The 20,827-nt window shown below is 36.9% G+C and overlaps 1 protein-coding gene across 1 annotated transcript in view; it reads left to right on the forward strand.

The window, feature by feature from the left end:
- LRP1B (LDL receptor related protein 1B) overlaps positions 1–20,827 on the forward strand; it is a 315,853-nt gene that overhangs the window by 151,563 nt on the left and 143,463 nt on the right. Inside the window, exons 29-30 of the mRNA XM_059878468.1 lie at positions 2,637–2,756; positions 4,355–4,596. Of these exons, the coding sequence (XP_059734451.1) occupies positions 2,637–2,756; positions 4,355–4,596 (362 nt within the window). The remainder of the gene's footprint in view (positions 1–2,636; positions 2,757–4,354; positions 4,597–20,827) is intronic.

A 20,827-nucleotide genomic window follows, 5' to 3' on the forward strand; every position in this document is an offset into this window, starting at 1 on the left:
TTTATGCAGGGCAAATTCAAGTTGTAAAATGTTTTCACCTCTCTGCTTTCTTCTCTATTGTCACCTTGTGTTATTCTTGGGTAAATAAAAGTGATTTTACATTGTGTCAATCAAAATGGAATTTTAAAAATTAATTGCACTCATCCATAGAGGAAATACTTGTAGTTATGTCATATATATGTCATGTATGTATATTTATATGTCACATTTGTACATTTAAGTTGTATATGTGTTTGGATTATTCATGACATTTTATCTCTTTATTAACAGGGAACGCTGAAAACTGGCAACTTAAATTTCTCTATTTTAATAAAAAAGTGAATTATTTCTCAAAACTAGATTATTTCTTCATTCCTAGACACTTTATGTCAAAACACATACTTAAACCTGTTCAAGATTTTACTTTCATATAACATTAATTTTCAAATGCTTATTTTTGAATAGTAGGCTCTGTTTACTGTATATACTAAGTTTAGAAAATGTATTCTTGAAATTTTCTTCATTTTGAGTAACATGCCATGGCAAATATGTCCTGCAAGCTACATTCATTTTAAATCACTGTGAATCCAGTATTTTTGTTGTGTAAATGAGTAACTTCTGAACTCTAATAAAATTTGTATCTTCATGTAATAAATGAAGTTTTGATAGTAGACAAAAGCAGTTTGACTTGGTATAGAGAAGGGAAGAGAGAATACCTTGATTTGTAATCCAAGGAATTTAAATTTTTGTGTCCTTACTATAGGTAGCTGAAAAAAGCACAAGAAATCACTATTTGACTTTAAAGCCAAAGCACTTTGAATAAAATACCTATAAGGAAGAAAAATTTGAGAGGACAATAATCAAGAAATAGAAATAGATTAATACTGGTTGTATGTCAGGCACTATTCTGGGTACTAGACATGTGTGAGATTCACCCATTGTCTTCAAAAGCTCTCCACATTGTCTGCTTACGGAGATGAGGAGGAAATGGTGACTCTGGCCAATACAAGGCCATGTGAGGGAACTAAAAGTTTTATCCAATCATGCAGATTTTTGCTTATTTTGATTTTCTCTCAAAGAGAAACCACAGTAACAAATAACTCCCTGTTCAAAGTTACAGATGCCAAAACAAAAAATATTGTAAAACTTTTTTAACTGTTAAAAGATTTATTGCAATAATACAATAAAAGTTTAGAAAACATTTATTTGTATGACTCAAACTGGTTTGGAAGTCACAGAGCATTGGGGAATCCTTGCAATGTGACACCTCAAGGAGATTCTTTTAACAGCATGCCATCAAACATTCTTCCCCATATTATCAATGCACCACTCCTTATTGTAATACTTTTTTGATGACTGAGAACTGGTACTATGTATTTTAGTTACCCCTGGTATACCATTTGTTAACAAGTAAATACAGTTTTCACTCTTTACCCTGTATTGCAATTAAATGCAGAATTGCACTCCTGAGAGTGCTTAGGTTCACCTTGGGCAGTGTCAGAGTAGAGACCTGAGAATCAGGAAGTCTGAGTTTAAGCCTTGGCACTGTTATTTACAAATGTCACTGGGAAAGTCCTTATCTCTACAATTGAGGTTTTAAAACTCTGCTGAGTGCTAAACAAGAGATAATTACTACCGCTGTGTTTATCCTTAAATTCCTCTGATTCAAGAGAAGGATTTATCTCACAGATTTATTAGGGCAACTATAATTGATTAGGGGGGCGGAGGAATTCTGCTGTTTGAAAGCAGCAGTAGACTTAAAGAAAAAGAAATTAGGTGATTTTAGAAATTAGAAATTTCTTAAAAGAAATTTTAAGAATCACCTTAAAATTTTAAACTTTGGGGCATGTGCTAAGCCATTGACTATTGCCTAAGATTTATTTATTATTTATAATTTATATATATATTCATTTTTATACAAGTATTCAGGATTTTTATTGTTTGTTTGCTTTTTTATTGGCCCTTCTTATTACATTGTCACTTTCTATTATGAAGCCAGAAGTGTATTATCTATATCTTCATTCTTTGTCATGAATTGTCCAAAATGCTGGCAATAAAACAATGAATAAATACTAATTTATGACTTCAGTCAAGTAGCGGATATGAATATGTTACCACATATATGAAATATAGCGTGAGAATGGCATAAGAGGGAAATCCCAAGGTTGCAAAAAGTGGAGAATCTATGAGATGGATAATCATTACCATTTATTGATGGAAATAAAGGAAGGCTTCACTTCAGGTGAATCTTGAGAGATAAGTAGAAATTCACTATGTAGAATGAGCATGGGTACTATAGGACAAAAGAATAGCATATGACATGTCCAAATGTATGGAGGTAGGTAATCAGAAACACCAACACACGTTTATTTGAGTCAATGAAAATACTAGGGAAGTTTGAAATGAATATTTCAATATGTTAAGTGGATTAACAAGCAATGCACAATTAATGAGTCATTATAGTGAAAATATTGAGAAAAAAATATGGTTATGGCCAGAAAATATCACAGAGTAATGTAAGAGTTTGAAAAGACAATGAAAGACATAGGAATAAGAAGTTGAATCACACAAAATAAATTTTTCTTTGTTGAAATGAGAAAAGAATGAAAGTACTAATTGGGGATATGATGATGCTATTTTGAGCTCTTCTTTTCTAGACCTTAATGAATGTTTGGTATTTGGCACGTGTTCCCACCAATGTATAAATACAGAAGGATCATATAAATGTGTGTGTCACCAGAATTTTCAAGAAAGAAATAACACCTGCATAGCAAAAGGTAAAGATGAATAACCATGATTTTATATGTTTTTATAATTTCTGTATAAACATGGGGAAAAATGTTATATATTGCATTTTAACAATGGCTTAATGCCTGACAATATAAAATAAATTTCTTGTTAAGACTGGTAAATTTGGCCAATTTGTTTATTATCATGGTTAATTGATATGGGAAGGTTTATAGACATGACTGTCAAATACTTGGCTACTATTAAAATCACATTTGTGTTTGAAACAATTTGTCAGAAGAGGGTAGAACTTCAAAAGCCAGTGTGATAGAATATGAAATGCCTTCCTTTATGGCCTGCTCTCAGTATACCCAAGGAAATATTGCACCACTGGGATGAAAATAACAGGTTAAATTAAAAGTTAGCATTATAAGGAGAATGGAATTTTGAATAAGAACTTAAAGGTTTTAAAATAAAATTATGTTTTAAAATCCAGACCTCCTCTACTTAAGAATATCACTTTAAAAAAAATTAAATGACAGGTATGGCTTTCTTCAATGTGGATTTTAATGCACTTATGTTTTTACTAAATAATATTATAATTTAAATATTGTTAACTACAGGGCATGATTAACAATGTTAATAAGACAGTTACTAGAAGAGGAAAACAACCTGATATACTGAATCAAGCAAGGATGGCTATGGAGTTAGACTCATATTTGAATCCAGCATTGATTCCCTCTGATTGTGTGGCCTCAGGGAAGTTATTAAACTCTCAGAGCCTCAGTTCTTCATCTATAAAAATGGGAGGCCAAATCCTTACTTTCCATGTTGTTGGAAGAGGAGATAAATTGTCAAAGGCTTGATGCAGCTCCTATCACATGGTAAACATCCCCTAAGGGAGAGCTGTTGAGCCTATAGAGTTGAACCACAACTTGTGTATTAGTATTGTTTTTTTTTTTTTTTTAATTTGGAATTCAGTTTTTCTTTATGGTTTCATTAATATTTTAATTAATATTTTCAGGAGTCACCTTAGGGTTTTCTTATCTGTGTATGCACATGACATCAATATCATTTTGTATGTGTCAAAACTTCAGGCTACGTGGTTCCAGTTAGCAAGATTCCAGAAAATATTGAGATTATGGCAATAAATACTGATATCTTTGTATAATAAAATAAGAGAACAGTTGAGATATATGATTATTAGAAGAAGACTCTTCATCTCATAATTTTTTATTTGTTAGCCAAAGGTAATGGTCACTTAAGTGCATAAACTAAATACTCAGAAATGCCTAAGGCTCAGGAGTACAAAATATGGTATCTGAATGTTCAGATGCAAAGCATTGAAACATATTGTGACCTACCGAACATAAATCCCTCTTCATAAAAAAGGTGTCTACTAAAACTTTCCAGCCACAAGGTAAGCTTTGACTGAAGAAAACATATATTAATAACTCTTAGAAATGTTACTTAAGTGTGTTTTATACATAAGTCATGAAGACTAAATGATGGTATAAAGCTGGTTTAATTTTATGGAGCAAGAAACTGTGTTAAGAATAACAATTCAAGACAATTTAAAAGTACATTTGTTGCTTTTACATTAGTTGAAATTTACTTTATTTTTGTATTTTATTATAATAATCTCCAGGCTCTGAAGATCAAGTTCTCTACATTGCTAATGACACTGATATCCTGGGTTTTATATATCCATTCAACTACAGTGGCGATCATCAACAAATTTCTCATATTGAACATAATTCAAGAATAACAGGGATGGATGTATATTATCAGAGAGATATGATTATTTGGAGTACTCAGTTTAATCCAGGCGGAATTTTCTACAAAAGAATCCCTGGAAGAGAAAAAAGGCAAGCAAACAGTGGCTTGATTGTAAGTAAATATTTGAATATTTGAAGGCTCATGGCTCATATCTCCCCCTATTTTTTTCCTGTTTTTTTTTTTAATTTGTCAATCACAATATTTGACTGTAAGTTAATTAATGATTCCTCCCAATATTCTCCCTATACAGAAATAAAAATATCCCTACTCATTTATTCTCATAGCTGAATATACTTCATTTTAATTGCATGATTTTATGTTTTTCTTTAATATATTTTCTGTAGTTATATAAGAATGGAAATTAATAGTACCTAAAATTTCTAGAAATTTAATATTTTATAGTATTTAATAAATTATGAACATGAGGTTTTGTTTTTCATCATGAGATAGTATCATGAGATAGAAACCATCACTTCATTTTTACATTAGAAAATCAACTCAAATATATACAGGGTAAATTGTTTCATTTTTAACAATATCAGAAATCTGTTTATCTTCTAGGGAAAGAGATCAACTCAATAGTGTAATCATATCTTCTGACTCCTAATAACTATATTTCAGAGAACATCCAAAATAGAGCAATGTTTTTTGCTGGTATATGACAGACACATTGATTATCATGGTTATTCCTTTAGAGAAAAATAAGCTAAAACATTTGTTTAGAGTTATAGTTTTAGGTTATCTTTTTTGTTTTAGGTCATGTCAATTTATTGTGGATTTTATGTTTTGAGGTAACCTGGAAAGAATAACAGATAAACTACTTATTTTTAGAGAGCCCTAGCCCATTCCTATACAACCAAAAAGTCAAGTGTGGTATCTACCATAGATTTGAACTCCATAAATATCATTCGATGTAAATCTGAAACACTATTTTTTTATTAGTAGTAGGTGACAATAAGCTGGTTTTAAAAGAAGCTATATTATTAGCTTTTAAATTCAGGTCAGATTAACTGTGAGTAAAAATACATCCATATCAAAGTGATTTCTTTAACTCCTCCTTTTACAAACCCAGTGTTATAAGACAGCTTCTCTGGTGCCTCAGATGGTAAATAATCTTCCTGCGATGTAGGAACCCCAGGTTCGATCCACAAGTTGGGAAGATCCCCTGGAGAAGGGAATGGCTACCCACTCTAGTATTCTTACCAGGAAAGTCCCATGGCTAGAGGAGCCTGGCCAGCTACAGTCTGTGGGGTTGCACAGAGTCTGACATAACTGAATGACTAACATGAAGGTCTATTAAGTGTTCAGTTCAGTTCAGTTCAGTCGCTCAGTCGTGTCCGACTCTTTGCGACTCCATGAATTGCAGTAGGCCAGGACTCCCTGTCCATCACCAACTCCCGGAGTTCACTCAGACTCACGTCCATCGAGTCAGTGATGCCATCCAGCCATCTCATCCTCTGTCGTCCCCTTCTCCTCCTGCCCCCAATCCCTCCCAGCATCAGAGTCTTTTCCAATGAGTCAACTCTTCGCATGAGGTGGCCAAAGTACTGGAGTTTCAGCTTTAGTATCATTCCCTCCAAAGAAATCCCAGGGCTGATCTCCTTCAGAATGGACTGGTTGGATCTCCTTGCAGTCCAAGGATTCTCAAGAGTTTTCTCCAACACCACAGTTCAAAAGCATCAATTCTTCAGTGCTCAGCCTTCTTCACAGTCCAACTCTCACATCCATACATGACCACTGGAAAAACCATAGCCTTGACTAGACGGACCTTTGTTGGCAAAGTAATGTCTCTGCTTTTGAATATGTTATCTAGGTTGGTCATAACTTTCCTTCCGAGGAGTAAGTGTCTTTTAATTTCATGGCTGCAATCATCATCTGCAGTGATTTTGGAGCCTAAAAAAATAAAGTCTGACACTTAGTCAAGGATAAAGCCAAAACTTTCACTGGATGACTCTACTCTCCATCACCCATATACAATCTTCCTATTAGAATGAAAGACTGGCACAGTCTTGATTATCTTTAGTTTTCTTTATCTAAAACAGAAGTTTGCTTTGCAAAAACATTGGTCCTGTCGAATAATTTTATGTATTAATGAAATGATAATGAAGTATTATGAAGTTATATTACCCAGGGCTTAATCATGTTCATATTCTTTGCCAGCCTCTTAGTTTCTCTATCTTCACCATTTAATAAGGTTTCTAGGGAGGAATACACACACATACACACATACATACTGTATGTTAGTATTAATAGTTCTTGGCACATAATAAGCACTGTATTTCATTTCATTTCAGTTCAGTCATTCAGTCCTGTCCAACTCTTTGCAGCCCCATGGACTGCAGTACACCAGGCTTCCCTGTCCATCACCTACTCCTGGAGGTTTCTTAAACTCCTGTCTATCAAGTCAGTGATGCTATTCAACCATCTCATTCTCTGAGGTCTCTTTCTTCTCCCACTTTCAATCTTTCCTAGCATCAGGGTTTTTCCAATGAGTCAGTTCTTCACATCAGGTGGCCAAAGTGTTGGAGTTTCATCTTCAGCATCAGTACTTCCAATGAATATTCAAAACTGATCTCCTTTAGGATGGACTGGTTGGATCTCTTTGCAGTTCAAAGGACTCTCAAGAGTCTTCTCCAACACCACAGTTCAAAAGCATCAATTCTTTGGCACTCACCTTTCTTTATAGTCCAACTCTACTGGAAAAACCATAGATTTGACTAGATGGACTTTGGTTGGCAAACTAATATCTCTGCTTTTTAATATGCTGCCTAGGAAAAAGGAAGACTATGCATAAAAAACACTTGACAAAATTCAAAACCCATTCATGATAAAAAAAAATTCAATGAAATAGAAATTTCCTCAATACAAAAAAAAAAAAATATATATATATATATATATATATATATATATATATGCTGCCTAGGTTGATCATAGATTCTCTTCCAAGAAGCAAGCGTCTTTTAATTTCATGGCTACAGTCACCATCTGCAGTGATTTTGGAGCTCAAAAGTATAAAGTCTGTCACTGTTTTCATTGTTTCTCCATCTATTTGCCATTAAGTGATGGGACCAGATGCCATGGTCTTTGTATTCTGAATGTTGAGTTTTAAGCCAACTTTTTCACTGTCCTCTTTCACTTTCATCAAGAGGCTCTTTAGTTCTTCTTCACTTTCTGCCATAAGGGTGGTGTCATCTGCATATCTGAGGTTATTGGTATTTCTCCTGGCAATCTTGATTCCAGCTTGTGCTTCTTCCAGCCCAGCATTTCTCATGATGTACTCTGCATATAAGTTAAATAAGCAGGCTGACAGTATACAGCTTTGACATACTCCTTTCACCATTTGGAAACAGTCTATTGTTCCATGTCCAGTTCTAACTGTTGCTTTTTGACCTGCATACAGATTTCTCAGAAGGCAGATCAGTCTGGTATTCCCATATCTTTCAGAATTTTCCACACTTTAATGTGATCCACAGTCACAGGCTTTGGCATAGTCAATAAAGCAGAAGTAGATGTTTTTCTGGAACTCTCTTGCTTTTTTAATGATCCAGTGGATATTGGCAATTTGATCTCTGGTCCCTCTGCCTTTTCTAAATCCATCTTGAATATTTGGAAGCTCATGGTTCACATACTGTTGAAGCCTGGCTTGAAGAATTTTGAGCTTTACTTTGCTAGCATGTGAGATGAGTGCAATTGAGCGGTAGTTTGAACATTCTTTGGCATTGCCTTTCTTTGGAATTGGAATAAAAGCTGATCTTTTCCAGTTCTGTGGCAATTGGTAAGTTTTCCAAATTTTCTGGCATATAGAGTGTAACACTTTCATAGCATCATCTTTTAAGATTTGAAATAGCTCAACTGGAATTCCATCACCTCCACTAGCTTTGTTCATAGTGAAGCTTCTTAAGGCCCACTTGACTTTGTATTCCAGGATGTCTGGCTCTAGGTGAGTGATTACACCATCGTGGTTATCTCGGTCATGAAGATCTTCTTTGTATAGGTCTTTGGTGTATTGTTGCCACCTCTTAATATCTTCTGCTTCTGTTACGTCCATAACATTTCTGTCCTTTATTGTGTCCATTTTGCATGAAATGCTCCCTTGGTATCTCTAATTTTCTTGAAGAGATCTCTAGTCTTTTCCATTCTGTTGTTTTTGTCTATTTCTTTGCATTGATCACTGAGGAAGGCTTTCTTATCTCTCCTTGCTATTCTTTGGAACTCTGCATTCAAATGGGTATATCTTTCATTTTCTCCTTTGCTTTTAGCATCTCTTATTTTCTCAGCTATTTTTAAGGCCTCCTCAGACAACCATTTTGCCTTTCTGCATTTCTTTTTTGGGGCATGGTCTTGATCACCGCCTCCTATACAATGTATGGATTAACAGAATGATATAATGACAGTGATGAGTTGACGATGGCAGTGATGTTGATGATAACTGGCAAAATGTTCTTCCCTACAATGAATAATCTCACATTAAAAATTAATTGCAAATTATTCTTTTCTGAATTTGATAGTTGCTAAAAATATATCTTCATTTTGTATATAACTAGCAGTGAAAATGATTTGATTTTTTTTATATTTGTCCTTGGAGGGATGGATAAACACAATCAGTAACCTCCAGTTTCAGTTCAGTTCAGTCGTTCAGTCGTGTCGGACTATTTGCGACCCCATGAACCACAGCACGCCAGGCCTCCCTGTCCATCACCAACTCCCAGAGTCTACCCAAACCCATGTCATCCAAAATCAGTCCTACCAATGAACACCCAGGACTGATCTCCTTTAGGATGGACTGGTTGGATCTCCTTGCAGTCCAAGGGGCTCTCAAGAGTCTTCTCCAACACCACAGTTCAAAAGCATCAATTCTTTGGTGCTCAGCCTTCTTCACAGTCCAACTCTCACATCCATACATGACCACTGGAAAAACAATAGCCTTGACTAGATGGACCTTTGTTGGCAAAGTAATGTCTCTGCTTTTCAATATGCTATCTAGGTTGGTCAAAATTTTCCTTCCAAGGAGTAAGCGTCTTTTAATTTCATGGCTGCAATCATCATCTGCAGTGATTTTGGAGCCCAGAAAAATAAAGTCAGCCATTGTTTCCACTGTTTCCCCATCCATTTGCCATGAAGTGATGGGACCGGATGCCATGATCTTAGTTTTCTGAATGTTGAGCTTTAAACCAACTTTTTCACTCTCCTCCTTCACTTTCATCAAGAGGCTCTTTAGTTCTTCCACACTTTCTGCCATAAGGGTGGTGTCATCTGCATATCTGAGGTTATTGATATTTCTCCCCGCAATCTTGATTCCAGCTTGTGTTTCCTCCAGCCCAGTGTTTCTCATGATGTACTCTGCATATAAGTTAAATAATCAGAGTGACAATATACAGCCCTGATGTACTCCTTTTCTTGTTTGGAACCAGTCTGTTGTTCCATGTCCAGTTCTAACTTTCACTTCCTGACCTGCATACAGATTTCTCAAGAGTCAGGTTAGGTGGTCTGGTATTCCCATCTCTTTCAGAATTTTCCACAGTTTATTGTGATCCACACAGTCAAAGGCTTTGGCATAGTCAATAAAGCAGAAATAGATGTTTTTCTGGAACTCTCTTGCTTTTTCGATGATCCAGCAGATGTTGGCAATTTGATCTCTGGTTCCTATGCCTTTTCTAAAACCAGCTTGAACATGTGGAGATTCATGGTTCATGTATTGCTGAAGCCTGGCTTGGAGAATTTTGAGCATTACTTTACTGGCTTTTGACATGAGTGCAATTGTGTGGTATTTTGAGCATTCTTTAGCTTCGTGGTGGCTCAGAGGTTAAAGCGACTGCCTGCAATGCGGGAGACCAAGGTTCGATCCCTGGGTCGGGAAGATCCCCTGGAGAAGGAAATGACAACCAACTCCAGTATTCCTGCCTGGAGAATCCCATGGAGAGAGGAGACTGGTAGGCTACAGTCCATGGGGTCGCAAAGAGTCAAACAGGACTGAGTGACTGAGCAACTGGTTGTTTAAAAAAAAAAAAAAATTAGTAAAACCAGTAACCTCCAGTCACTGTTTATTGTAAGTCAGGAGTGAAACTTACTTGATAGCTAATTTTTTATTTTTATACCATCAAGAACACAAATGTATAAATTTTACTTGTATATTATATTTGCAAATTTTAACCTTTATATATTTTACATTTTTTATAATTTTATTAATGTGGTACGGAGTCTTTCACCATCAGTGCAAAGTTATTTATTTGCCTTTTTCTAAAAGGATTTGAAGCAGCTTCATTATTATTTTATTGGTAGTAATTAGATGTATCATGTAATCTATTCTTGCCATTTGTTTCTCTGTTATTAGAACTACCCATGAGTAACAGTATTCACTAGGAAGAAAAGTGAATAGTAGAATGGTACATTTTCTAAAATCCCATTATGACTAACTAAACGTCATGCTTATAAGGTTGGAATATCTGAGCCATGCGTTTTAGCACCATGTTCCAAATCATTAAGCATTCCATATAAATTCTTACCAGTGCATTATGTGTGTGTATATATATCCTTAAGGCTACACTGATAAGGGTAATTATTCAATTTTGATTCCTAAACTACCTTGTAACCCTGATATCTCAATATTATAAATATGAAATAAATCCATTCTCACCACCTTAATTTAATGATCAGTGTGTGTTCTAGAATGATTAGATGGCTTATCTATGGCCATGCAACAAAAACATGACAAATTTTAGACTTAACTTTAAATACCTGCTACATCTCCATTCATCTGAAAACTAAGTAGTGTTTTGAAGTAGAAAATTTCTAAAGTCCCTTCCAATAGTAAATATGTGTGGTTTAAAATAAAACATGTGACATAGTTTATGTTTATCCAGCTATTACCTAGACAATTTGTATGTATTTCTCCGAAATCCATGTTGTATATAAAGAATTGATTTTTACCCCCATGAATTTCCCTGCAATGTATGATACTTGCTCTTTTAACAGTCACCACATAGTCATCCATTAGTTTAATGAAGTGTAAGTAAGTGTTAGTTGTTCATCGTGTCCAACCCTTAGTGATCCCATGGATTATAGCCCACCAGGCTCCTATGTCCATGAAATTCTCCAGGCAAGAATACTGGAGTGGGTTATGATTTCCTGCAGTCTATTTCATCTTCTAAGTTTTGGCACAAATACTACTTACCTGAGAATTCCCCACTCCTCAGAAAATGAAACTTAAAGTTTTTCCCTGAGCTGAATATGGTCCATTGATTTCTATCTCTGAATCAATAGGTGAAAGAAAGAATATGCAAATCAAACTATGGACACTGTAGTTATTACTCCATTATCAGTGGCTTCCCATGTGGATTACTAGTAAAGAATCCACCTGCCAATACAGAAGATGCAGGCTGGGAAGATCCCCTGGAGTAGAAAATGGCAACCCACTCCAGTATTCTTGTCTGGAAAATTCCTTTAACAGAGAAGCCTGGTGGGCTATAGTCTGTGGGGTCACAAAGAGCCTTACATGAGAGCACATGTTCAGTCGCAGGAGTGATCCATGTGATGACAGGATATCTTGAAGGTATATTCAAAGCTACAGAAAAAATTGGAATATTTTTTATTTCAGGAAAGGGCAGAAAATGTGTTGTATCAGAAATCAGAAAAATATTGCTCAGGCAACTAAATGTTAACTGAAGTCCATTCTAAAGGAAAATAATTTTTAACATGATCTTTTTTAGAAATCATGAAGGGAATTCTCTTCTGTAGTCTGTGAAAATGGTTGGAATAGCAATTAGGATTGCAAATTTAAAATTCAGATGCAGACTAAGTTATTTATAGATAGAAATGCCTATGATTTTCTAACCCCCTGAGCTATACAAAATGGATAGATTTTTTTTCTTTAAGAAAATTAAATAATTTAAAACTTAAAAGACTGACATGATTCAATCTGTATGTAAAGCATAATGAGATTTCTGAATTTGAATTTTAGTAGTCAGAAGAGGATACGATAGCATTATTCAACAATTGTACATACTTTCTGGCAATTTATTATTTCTAGTATGAAATGCGAGATACATGATAGCAAGCACTATAAAGTAGGTCAGTGCTTGAAAATGCAAATAACTTGAACTCTCCACATTAGATTTTACCATTAAAGAGCTGTATTCCTGAGCAAAACAAATGGTTCATCTGATCTACCTGGTTTTGAGAAGTGAATATGAGATACCATGCTTGGCATATTCCCCATTATGCAAAAGAAATTGTTCAGAATAAATATAATTGTATTCATTAATACTCATACCCTTTTCTCAAAAAGTTGATTAGAACCATTTTTCCTGAAAAACTTTAACAAAATATTCAATTAAGTTTTCTTTAATAGGTTTCAGTTTCTAATTGGAGTCCTAGCTTTAAATCTCCTACCCAATATATGGGTCTGTGTGTACATCTCACACACATACACACATGCATACATAAATTTATTAGTATTCCTATGTAACCACGGGCTTCCCTGGTTCTTCAGCAGTAAAGAATCCTTCTGCCAATGCATGAGACACAGGTTTGATCCCTGGGTTGGGAAGATACCCTAGAAGGAAAGGCCAACCCTCTCCAGCATTCTTGTCTAGGAAATACCATGGACAGAAGAGCCCAGAGGGCTACTGTCCATGGGGTTGCAAAGAGTCAGATATGACTTAGCAACTAAACAACAACAACAGTGTACCCAGACATAAATGTGTGTACATAAATTTTAGCAAAAACTTCAAAGTCTTGTTTTAGGACATTTGGGTAGTGGTAAAAGTTGATAGTTTTTTTTTTTTTTTTTTCTTTCTTCAGTATTATAAATTTACGTGCATGCCTGCTAAGTCATTTCAGTTGTGTCTGGCTCTTTGCAGCCCCATGAACTGTAGGCCACCAGGCTCCCTCTGTCCATGGGATTCTCCAGGCAAGAACACTGTAGTGAGTTGTTATGCCCCGCTCCAGGTGATCTTCCCAACCCAGGGGTCGAATCAGAGTCTCTAATGTCTCCAGCATTGGCAGGCAGGTTGTTTACCACTAACACCTCCTGGGAAGCCCATTATAAATTTAAGACACCATTAAAATCTAAATTGAAACTAAATTGAAATATAATTGCTTGGCTAGAATACTTTTAAAACCATCAGAGTTTATTCGAATCAGTCAACAACTAAAATAATTTATTATGATTACCTTGGAAGAGATCTGAATCTATCAGCTATTATGTTACTATCATTCTGTGGCTTGATTGTTGTTGATTAATAAGACAGGCATTCAATAATACATACTGATTAGAATTGATGGTTCTAAAATAGTTGTGATCAATTGTCAAAATTTTACTGAACATAAATCTTTTATGACCATATAAAATTATGCAATTAATAATACTAAGTTATTGATCAGATTGCATAGCATCTTAAGGTGACCAATCAAGTTGTATTCATTCATACCCAAAGCATTATTTGGGCATCCCAGGTGGCCCTATTGGTTAAGGACCTGCCTGCCAATGCAGGAGAAATAAGAGACATAGGTTCTATCCCTGGGTCAGGAAGATACCTTGGAGAATGGCATGGCAACCCACTCAAGTATTATTGTCCAGAGAATTCCATAGACAGAGGAGCCTGGTGGGCTATAGTCCATAGAGTCACAAAGAGTTGGCCATGCCTGAAGCATGCATGCAAAGCATTATTAGAGAGTTTTGTTTGTTAGGTTTGGTGATGGGTTCTTGGAATATGATAAAGATAGCAGAATCTTGTCCTCATGAAGTTTATATTCTGTGGAACAAAGACAAAATCAACTAAACTAAAACATACATGCTGCTGCTAAGTCGCTTTACACATGTCTGACTTTATGCGATCCCAGAGACGGCAGCCCATCAGGCTCCCCCGTCTCTGGGATTCTCCAGGCAAGAACACTGGAGTAGGTTGCCATTTCCTTCTCCAATGCATGAAAGTGAAAAGTGAAAGTGAAGTCACTCAGTCGTGTCCAACTCTTAGCAAACCCATGGACTTTAGCCCACCAGGCTCCTCCGTCCATGGGATTTTCCAGGCAAGAGTACTGGAGTGTGTTGCCATTGCCTTCTCCAAACACATAAATAAATACAAAAAATCCAATTTTTGAAAGGTGTATTTGGGGAAGTAAAAAAATGGACTTGGAGATAAAAACTTGAATGATATAGGTTTGAGTAAGATGATTAATAAAGGCACATTTGAAAAGAGGAGATTTGAGCTAAGACCTAGGAAATGAGAAGGAAGTAATGCCATCTTACTTATATCTAAGACAACTCTTTTATTTTTTCTGTGGATAATGGATTTGGTGGGAGAAAAGACTATAACAGAAAGAGGCCACATAGAAGGGCTATGCTCCCATAGAAATGGTGGTATGTTGCTCTATTATAGTCTCAATAAAGTGAAAGGTAGTGAGTAGAATCTTGAGGAAAAAAATGTTTGCAAATGGAATGAATGTGAAAAATGAGGAGAGAAAGGATTCCAGACTGACATCTGGTTCCCTGGATTGTATAATTTGAAGGATACTGAAAATGGACTGCAAGGAGGTCCAACCAGTCCATCCTAAAGGAGATCAGTCCTGGGTGTTCATTGGAAGGACTGATGCTAAAGCTGAAACTCTAATACTTTGGCCACCTCATGCGAAGAGCTGACTCATTGGAAAAGACTCTGATGCTGGGAGGGATTGGGGGCAGGAGGAGAAGGGGAAGACAGAGGATGAGATGGCAGGATGGCATCACCAACTCTATGGTCATGAGTTTGAGTAGACTCCAGGAGTTGGTGATGAACAGGGAGGCCTAGTGTGCTGCAATTCATGGGGTGGCAAAGAGTTGTACATGACTGAGCAATTGAACTGAACTGAACTGAACTGAAAATGGAAAACTGTGGGTTTGGTTTTAGTTATGCTAAGTCCAGTAAGAGATCCAATGAGAATGTTAGGTTGGCAGTGATGTAGTCAAAGCTTTATCTTAGATCTCTGGACTGGAATTGCATTAAGGAATAGAAAAATTGAGGGGATATCTAAAACCATCAAACCAGGTTAGATTACCAGGGGAAATTAAGAAGGAACTGGAACCAAGCTCGGAGACTAGATTAAAACTATGGCAAGGACCAGCCAATGCATTAGGATAAAACAAGAGAATGTAGAATCACAGAAACTAAGAGAAAAAGAAAAGTGTTTTGAAAAGGAAGTTTTGGTTATATTTCTAGCATACTGCTGAAAGATCAAGTAAAGGAAAACAAAGGAGTATTCAAACAAATCTGAAAACAGAAATTCATCAAGGACCTTGAAAAATGCTTAGAGTCATGGAGGGAGAGGCATCATCAGAGAGCATTCAGTAGTTCTACATCAGTGGTTCTCCACTGGGGATGATCTTTCACCCCAGAGGACATTTGGTAATGTCTGAAGACAGTTTTGATTCTCAGTGTTGTGGACTGCTGCTGGCATCAAGTGAGTAGAGGCCAGGGAGAATGCTTAACACCCTACAATGAATAAATTAGTTCCGCATAGCAAGGAATTATTCTGACCAAAACACCAATAGTGCCAGAGTTGAGAAATCTTTTTCTACATAGTAACAGTAAGAGTCTGTCCAGTTAACCTTTAAGTAGCTCTTTTTGTTTGTTACTTCATTTGATGTAATAATAACTAGTACAAAATAGTTCTGAGATGAATCACCAGTGTAATTACTCTTTTATTGTTCTCTCCTTTTCCTCACCTTTCAGTATCTTTGGCTAGATCCTTTTCTCCTTTCCTTTTAATATTGGAATGCCCCAGGCTCTGACCATGATCCTCTTATTTCTATCTTCCTCACTTCCTAATAGAGTTCATGGTTTAACATAAAATCACATGCTAAAAATTTCCTAATTGATATCAGGCTCTATCTAACTGCTTGCTTTTCCATTTGGATGTTAAAAAAAAAAAAAATCTCCAGAGTAGCTGCTGCTGCTGCTGCTAAGTCGCTTAAGTCCTGTCCGACTTTGTGCGACCCCATAGACAGCAGCCCACCAGGCTTCCCTGTCCCTGAGATTCTCCAAGCAAGAACACTGGAGTGGGTTGCCGTTTCCTTCTCCATGCATGAAAGTGAAAAGTGAAAGTGAAGTCACTCAGTCGTGTCCGACTCTTAGCGACCCCATGGACTGCAGCCTACCAGGCTCCTCCATCCATAGGATTTTCCAGGCAAGAGTACTGGAGTGGGGTGCCATTGCCTTCTCTGGTGGCATGCATGCCTAAAAATAAACTTCTCATATGATCCACAAAATCTGCTTCCCCAATGTAATTTAATGGCAACTCAGTTTTTTAGGTGCTCAAAGTGAAAATCTTAGAGGCATTGCTGGCCCCTCTTCTTCTTCCATAACTCCAAAATCAGACAATATTATTGAATGTACCTTCAAAGTATGTCTAGGAGCTGATTACCATAATATCAGCTTGACTGCAAGGATCTAGTTTTGAACCACCTTCACCTTTCTTCTGAATGAATGCAATACCCTCCTAATTGATCTCTTTGCTATCTTTATGACTCACAAAACAATAACTACAATGCTCTGTATAAAGCGTAAGTCACATCATATCTTCAATTAAAAATGTCCAATGGTTTTCCATTAAAAAGACTGAAATTCTTCTACCATCTCTTAAGGATTTGAAAGATTTGGTCTCCTGTTACTTCTCTGATTATCTTCCACTACTTTCCCCTTTACTCACTCTTCTCCAGGGAAGCTCTGCTATTTCTCAAACCGATCACTACCTACTAAAGTAAGGCCTTTCCTAAAAGGGTCTTTTGCCCTAAAATGCCTTTCAGCCAGATATCCGACATGATTCAATTCCTGAACTCCTTCAAGTCTTTGTTTAAATGTCGTCTGAATGCATAACTTACTGATAATTGCAATCTATTATCCCATTCCCATCCTGGGATCCTCAATGCCCTGCTCTTTTGCATTTCCATAGTACGTTTTTACTGCCACATAATTTATTCATTTATTATATTTATAACCTATTATCTGTCTCACCTCGCTATAAATAAATATCCAGAAGCAGTGGCAGTTTTCTTTTTTCCTATTCTACTACTATAATACTAGAACTTAGAACAAGACCTGTTATGAAGTAGATACACCTTTTAAATTAGAAGCAATAAATTAATTGAAAATATTGGGGATACATGACAATAGCATATCAATCTTGAAAGTTATCCTTTACAAGTTATGCTTCTCATCCGTGGTATTACTTTTGTTTCACAAAAGCCTAGATTAAAATTTCACAATCTTTCCTCTAGAGTCCATTGAATAAACCTTGTCTGAGTTTCTGGTATCCCCTTAGTCCCCAGTCCCAAGCCGTTCATTATACCACAGACAAAATAATCTTATAATAAAACCTCAGCATCATATCTCCCTCCTTAAATCTTTCCATTGAAAAATCATGGTCTTACAAACCTCTCTATGATGTTTAGCCTCATCTCCCAACATACCCCTCCCACCTTCTCCCATAAGAGTATGCATATACCCTCAAAAACACATTTTTTTCCAGCCATAAATAGATTATGTTTCACTTACAATAATGCAACTTAACTTCACAATCTTTCTTGTTGTTCAGTCCAAAAGTTGTGTCCAAGTCTTTGGAACCCCATGAACTCATCATGCCAGGCTTCTCTGTCCTTCACTATCTCTCACAGTTTGCTCAAATTCATGTCCACTGAGTCACTGATGCTATCCAACCATCAGTCTTTCTCAGCATCAGGGTCTTTTCTAATGAGTCAGCTCTACCTGTCAGGTGGCCAAAGGATTGGGGTTTTAGCTTCAGCATCAGTCTTTCTAGTGAATATTCAGGGTTAATTTCCTTTAGGATTGACTTGCAACCAAGGAACTCTGAAAAGTCTTCTCTAGCACCACAATTGAAAAACATCAATTCTTTGGTTCTCAGCCTTCATTATGGTCCAACTCTCACATCCATACATGACTACTGGAAAAGCCATAGCTTTGACAAGATGGACCTTTGCTGGCAAAGCGATGTCTCTACTTTTTAGTACGCTATCTAGGTTTGTCATAATTTTCCTTCCAAGGAGTGAGCATATTTTAATTCCATGGCTGCATTTACTGTCTGCTGAAATTTTGGAGCTCAAGAAAATAAAATATGTCACTCTTTTCCCCCTTCTATTTGCCATGAAGTGATGGAACCAGATGCCATCCATGATCTTCATTTTTTGAATGTTCAGTTTTAAACCAGCTTTTTCAACCTCCACTTTTACCTTCATCAAGAGGCTCTTTAGTTCCTCTTCACTCTCTGCCACTAGAGTGCTATCATCTGCATATCTGAGCTTGTTGATATTTCTCCCAATAGTCTTGATTCCAGCTTGAACTTCAACTAGCCTGGCATTTCACAAGATGTACTCGGCATATAAGTTAAATAAGCATGATGACAATATTCAGCCTTGTTGTACTCCTTTCCCAACTTTGAATAGTCTGTTATTCCATTTCTGATTATAACTGTTGTTTCTTGACCTGCATACAGGTTTCTCAGGAGACAGGTAAGGTGGACTGTTATTCCCATCAGTTCAGTTAAGTTCAGTTCAGTTCAGTCGCTCAGTCACGTCCGACTCTTTGCGACCCCATGAATGGCAGCACGCCAGGCCTCCCTGTCCATCACCAACTCCCGGAGTTCACTCAGACTCACATCCATCGAGTCAGTGATGCCATCCAGCCATCTTATCCTCTGTCATCCCCTTCTCCTCCTGCCCCCAGTCCCTCACAGCTTCAGGGTCTTTTCCAATGAGTCAACTCTTCACATGAGGTGGCCAAAGTATTGGAGTTTCAGCTTCAGCATCAGTCCTTCCAAAGAACACCCAGGACTGATGTCCTTTAGGATGGCCTGGTTGGATCTCCTTGCATTCCAAGGGACTCTCAAGAGTCTTCTCCAACACCGCAGTTCAAAAGCATCAATATTAAAGTTAGAATCTACTTTCAAAAGACTTAAAAAAAAAACAAAACTTTAAGTACTCAACCTACCATTTTGCAGCCTGTTCTTTCAGATAGCTCTAATTTTCATCTCAGCTGTTGTGCTTGTTTAAATTGTAACTATCAGAAAAAAAAATTAACTATCATAAGGCACCTTGTCTTCTTAATTTCAGGTTACTCATATAGGGAGATGATGTCAAAATTGCCCCCATAAGTACCAACAAATTTTTTTGCTTACTGACTAATGCATAAAATTCATACATAGCAGGAGAAGGCAATGGCAACCCACTCCAGTACTCTTGCCTGGCAAATCCCATGGACAGAGGAGCCTGGTAGGGTGCAGTCCATGGGGTCGCTAGGAGTCGGACACAACTAAGCGACTTCACTTTCACTTTTCACTTTCATGCATTGGAGAAGGAAATGGCAACCCACTCCAGTACTCTTGCCTGGAGGATCCCAGGAATGGCAGAGCATGATGGGCTGTCGTCTGTGGGGTTGCACAGAGTCAGACAGGACTGAAGCGACTTAGCATGGTGGCTCAGACAGTGAAGCGTCTGTCTGCAATGCAGGAGACCCGGGTTCGATCCCTGGGTTGGGAAGATCCCCTGGAGAAGGAAATGGCAGCCCACTCCAGTATTCTTGCCTGGAAAATCCCAAGGATGGCGGAGCCTGGTAGGCTACTGTCCATGGGGTCGCAAAGAGTCGAAGACAACTGAACGACTTCACTTCACTTCACTTCAAGGTTTATACAGAATGGATAAGGTTTTAAACTGTTATGTAATGTAGTGTTTAGAAGTTAAACACTTTCACAGATCATCTGACCCAAAGCCTTTATTTTTATATGCCACATAATTTATGGGCTTTCTTGGTGACTCAGATAGTAAAGAATCCACCTGCAATGCAGGAGACTCAGGTTCAATCCCTGGGTCAGAAAGATTCCCTGGAGAAGGAAATGGCAACCCACCCCAGTGTTCTTGCCTGGAGAATTCTATGGACAGTGGAGCCTGGTGGGGTACAGTCCATGGGGTCACAAAGAGTCAGACATGACTGAGTGACTAACACCTTCACTTTCACTTTCATCATTTATGGAGAAACTAGGACTAGTTCTTAAACCAACTTTCTGATTCCAAATATGTTATTTTCTAGGTTCCATAATATCTTTTGTTTAGCTGGTAGTCCAAGTGAAAGTTTTGACTGAGTTTTGATATTTATGGTAGGTAGGTGGTAGATCATAACAAATAAGTTTAAAGAACACTGAGTATGTTTTAAAAATGATAAATCACATACAATATTCACCCTGATATCCAAAGATAGATTTGTTACTTTCTGGATACTGTCTGAGAATTATGTACTTTTATTTGGTTTCCTTTTCCTATAACAGAGCTTATGCCAGGTTGATGTGGTCCTAGTGTAAACCC

Source organism: Bos taurus, chromosome 2 (assembly GCF_002263795.3).
Source record: "Bos taurus isolate L1 Dominette 01449 registration number 42190680 breed Hereford chromosome 2, ARS-UCD2.0, whole genome shotgun sequence".
In the NCBI taxonomy this organism is placed as follows: Eukaryota; Metazoa; Chordata; class Mammalia; order Artiodactyla; family Bovidae; genus Bos; species Bos taurus.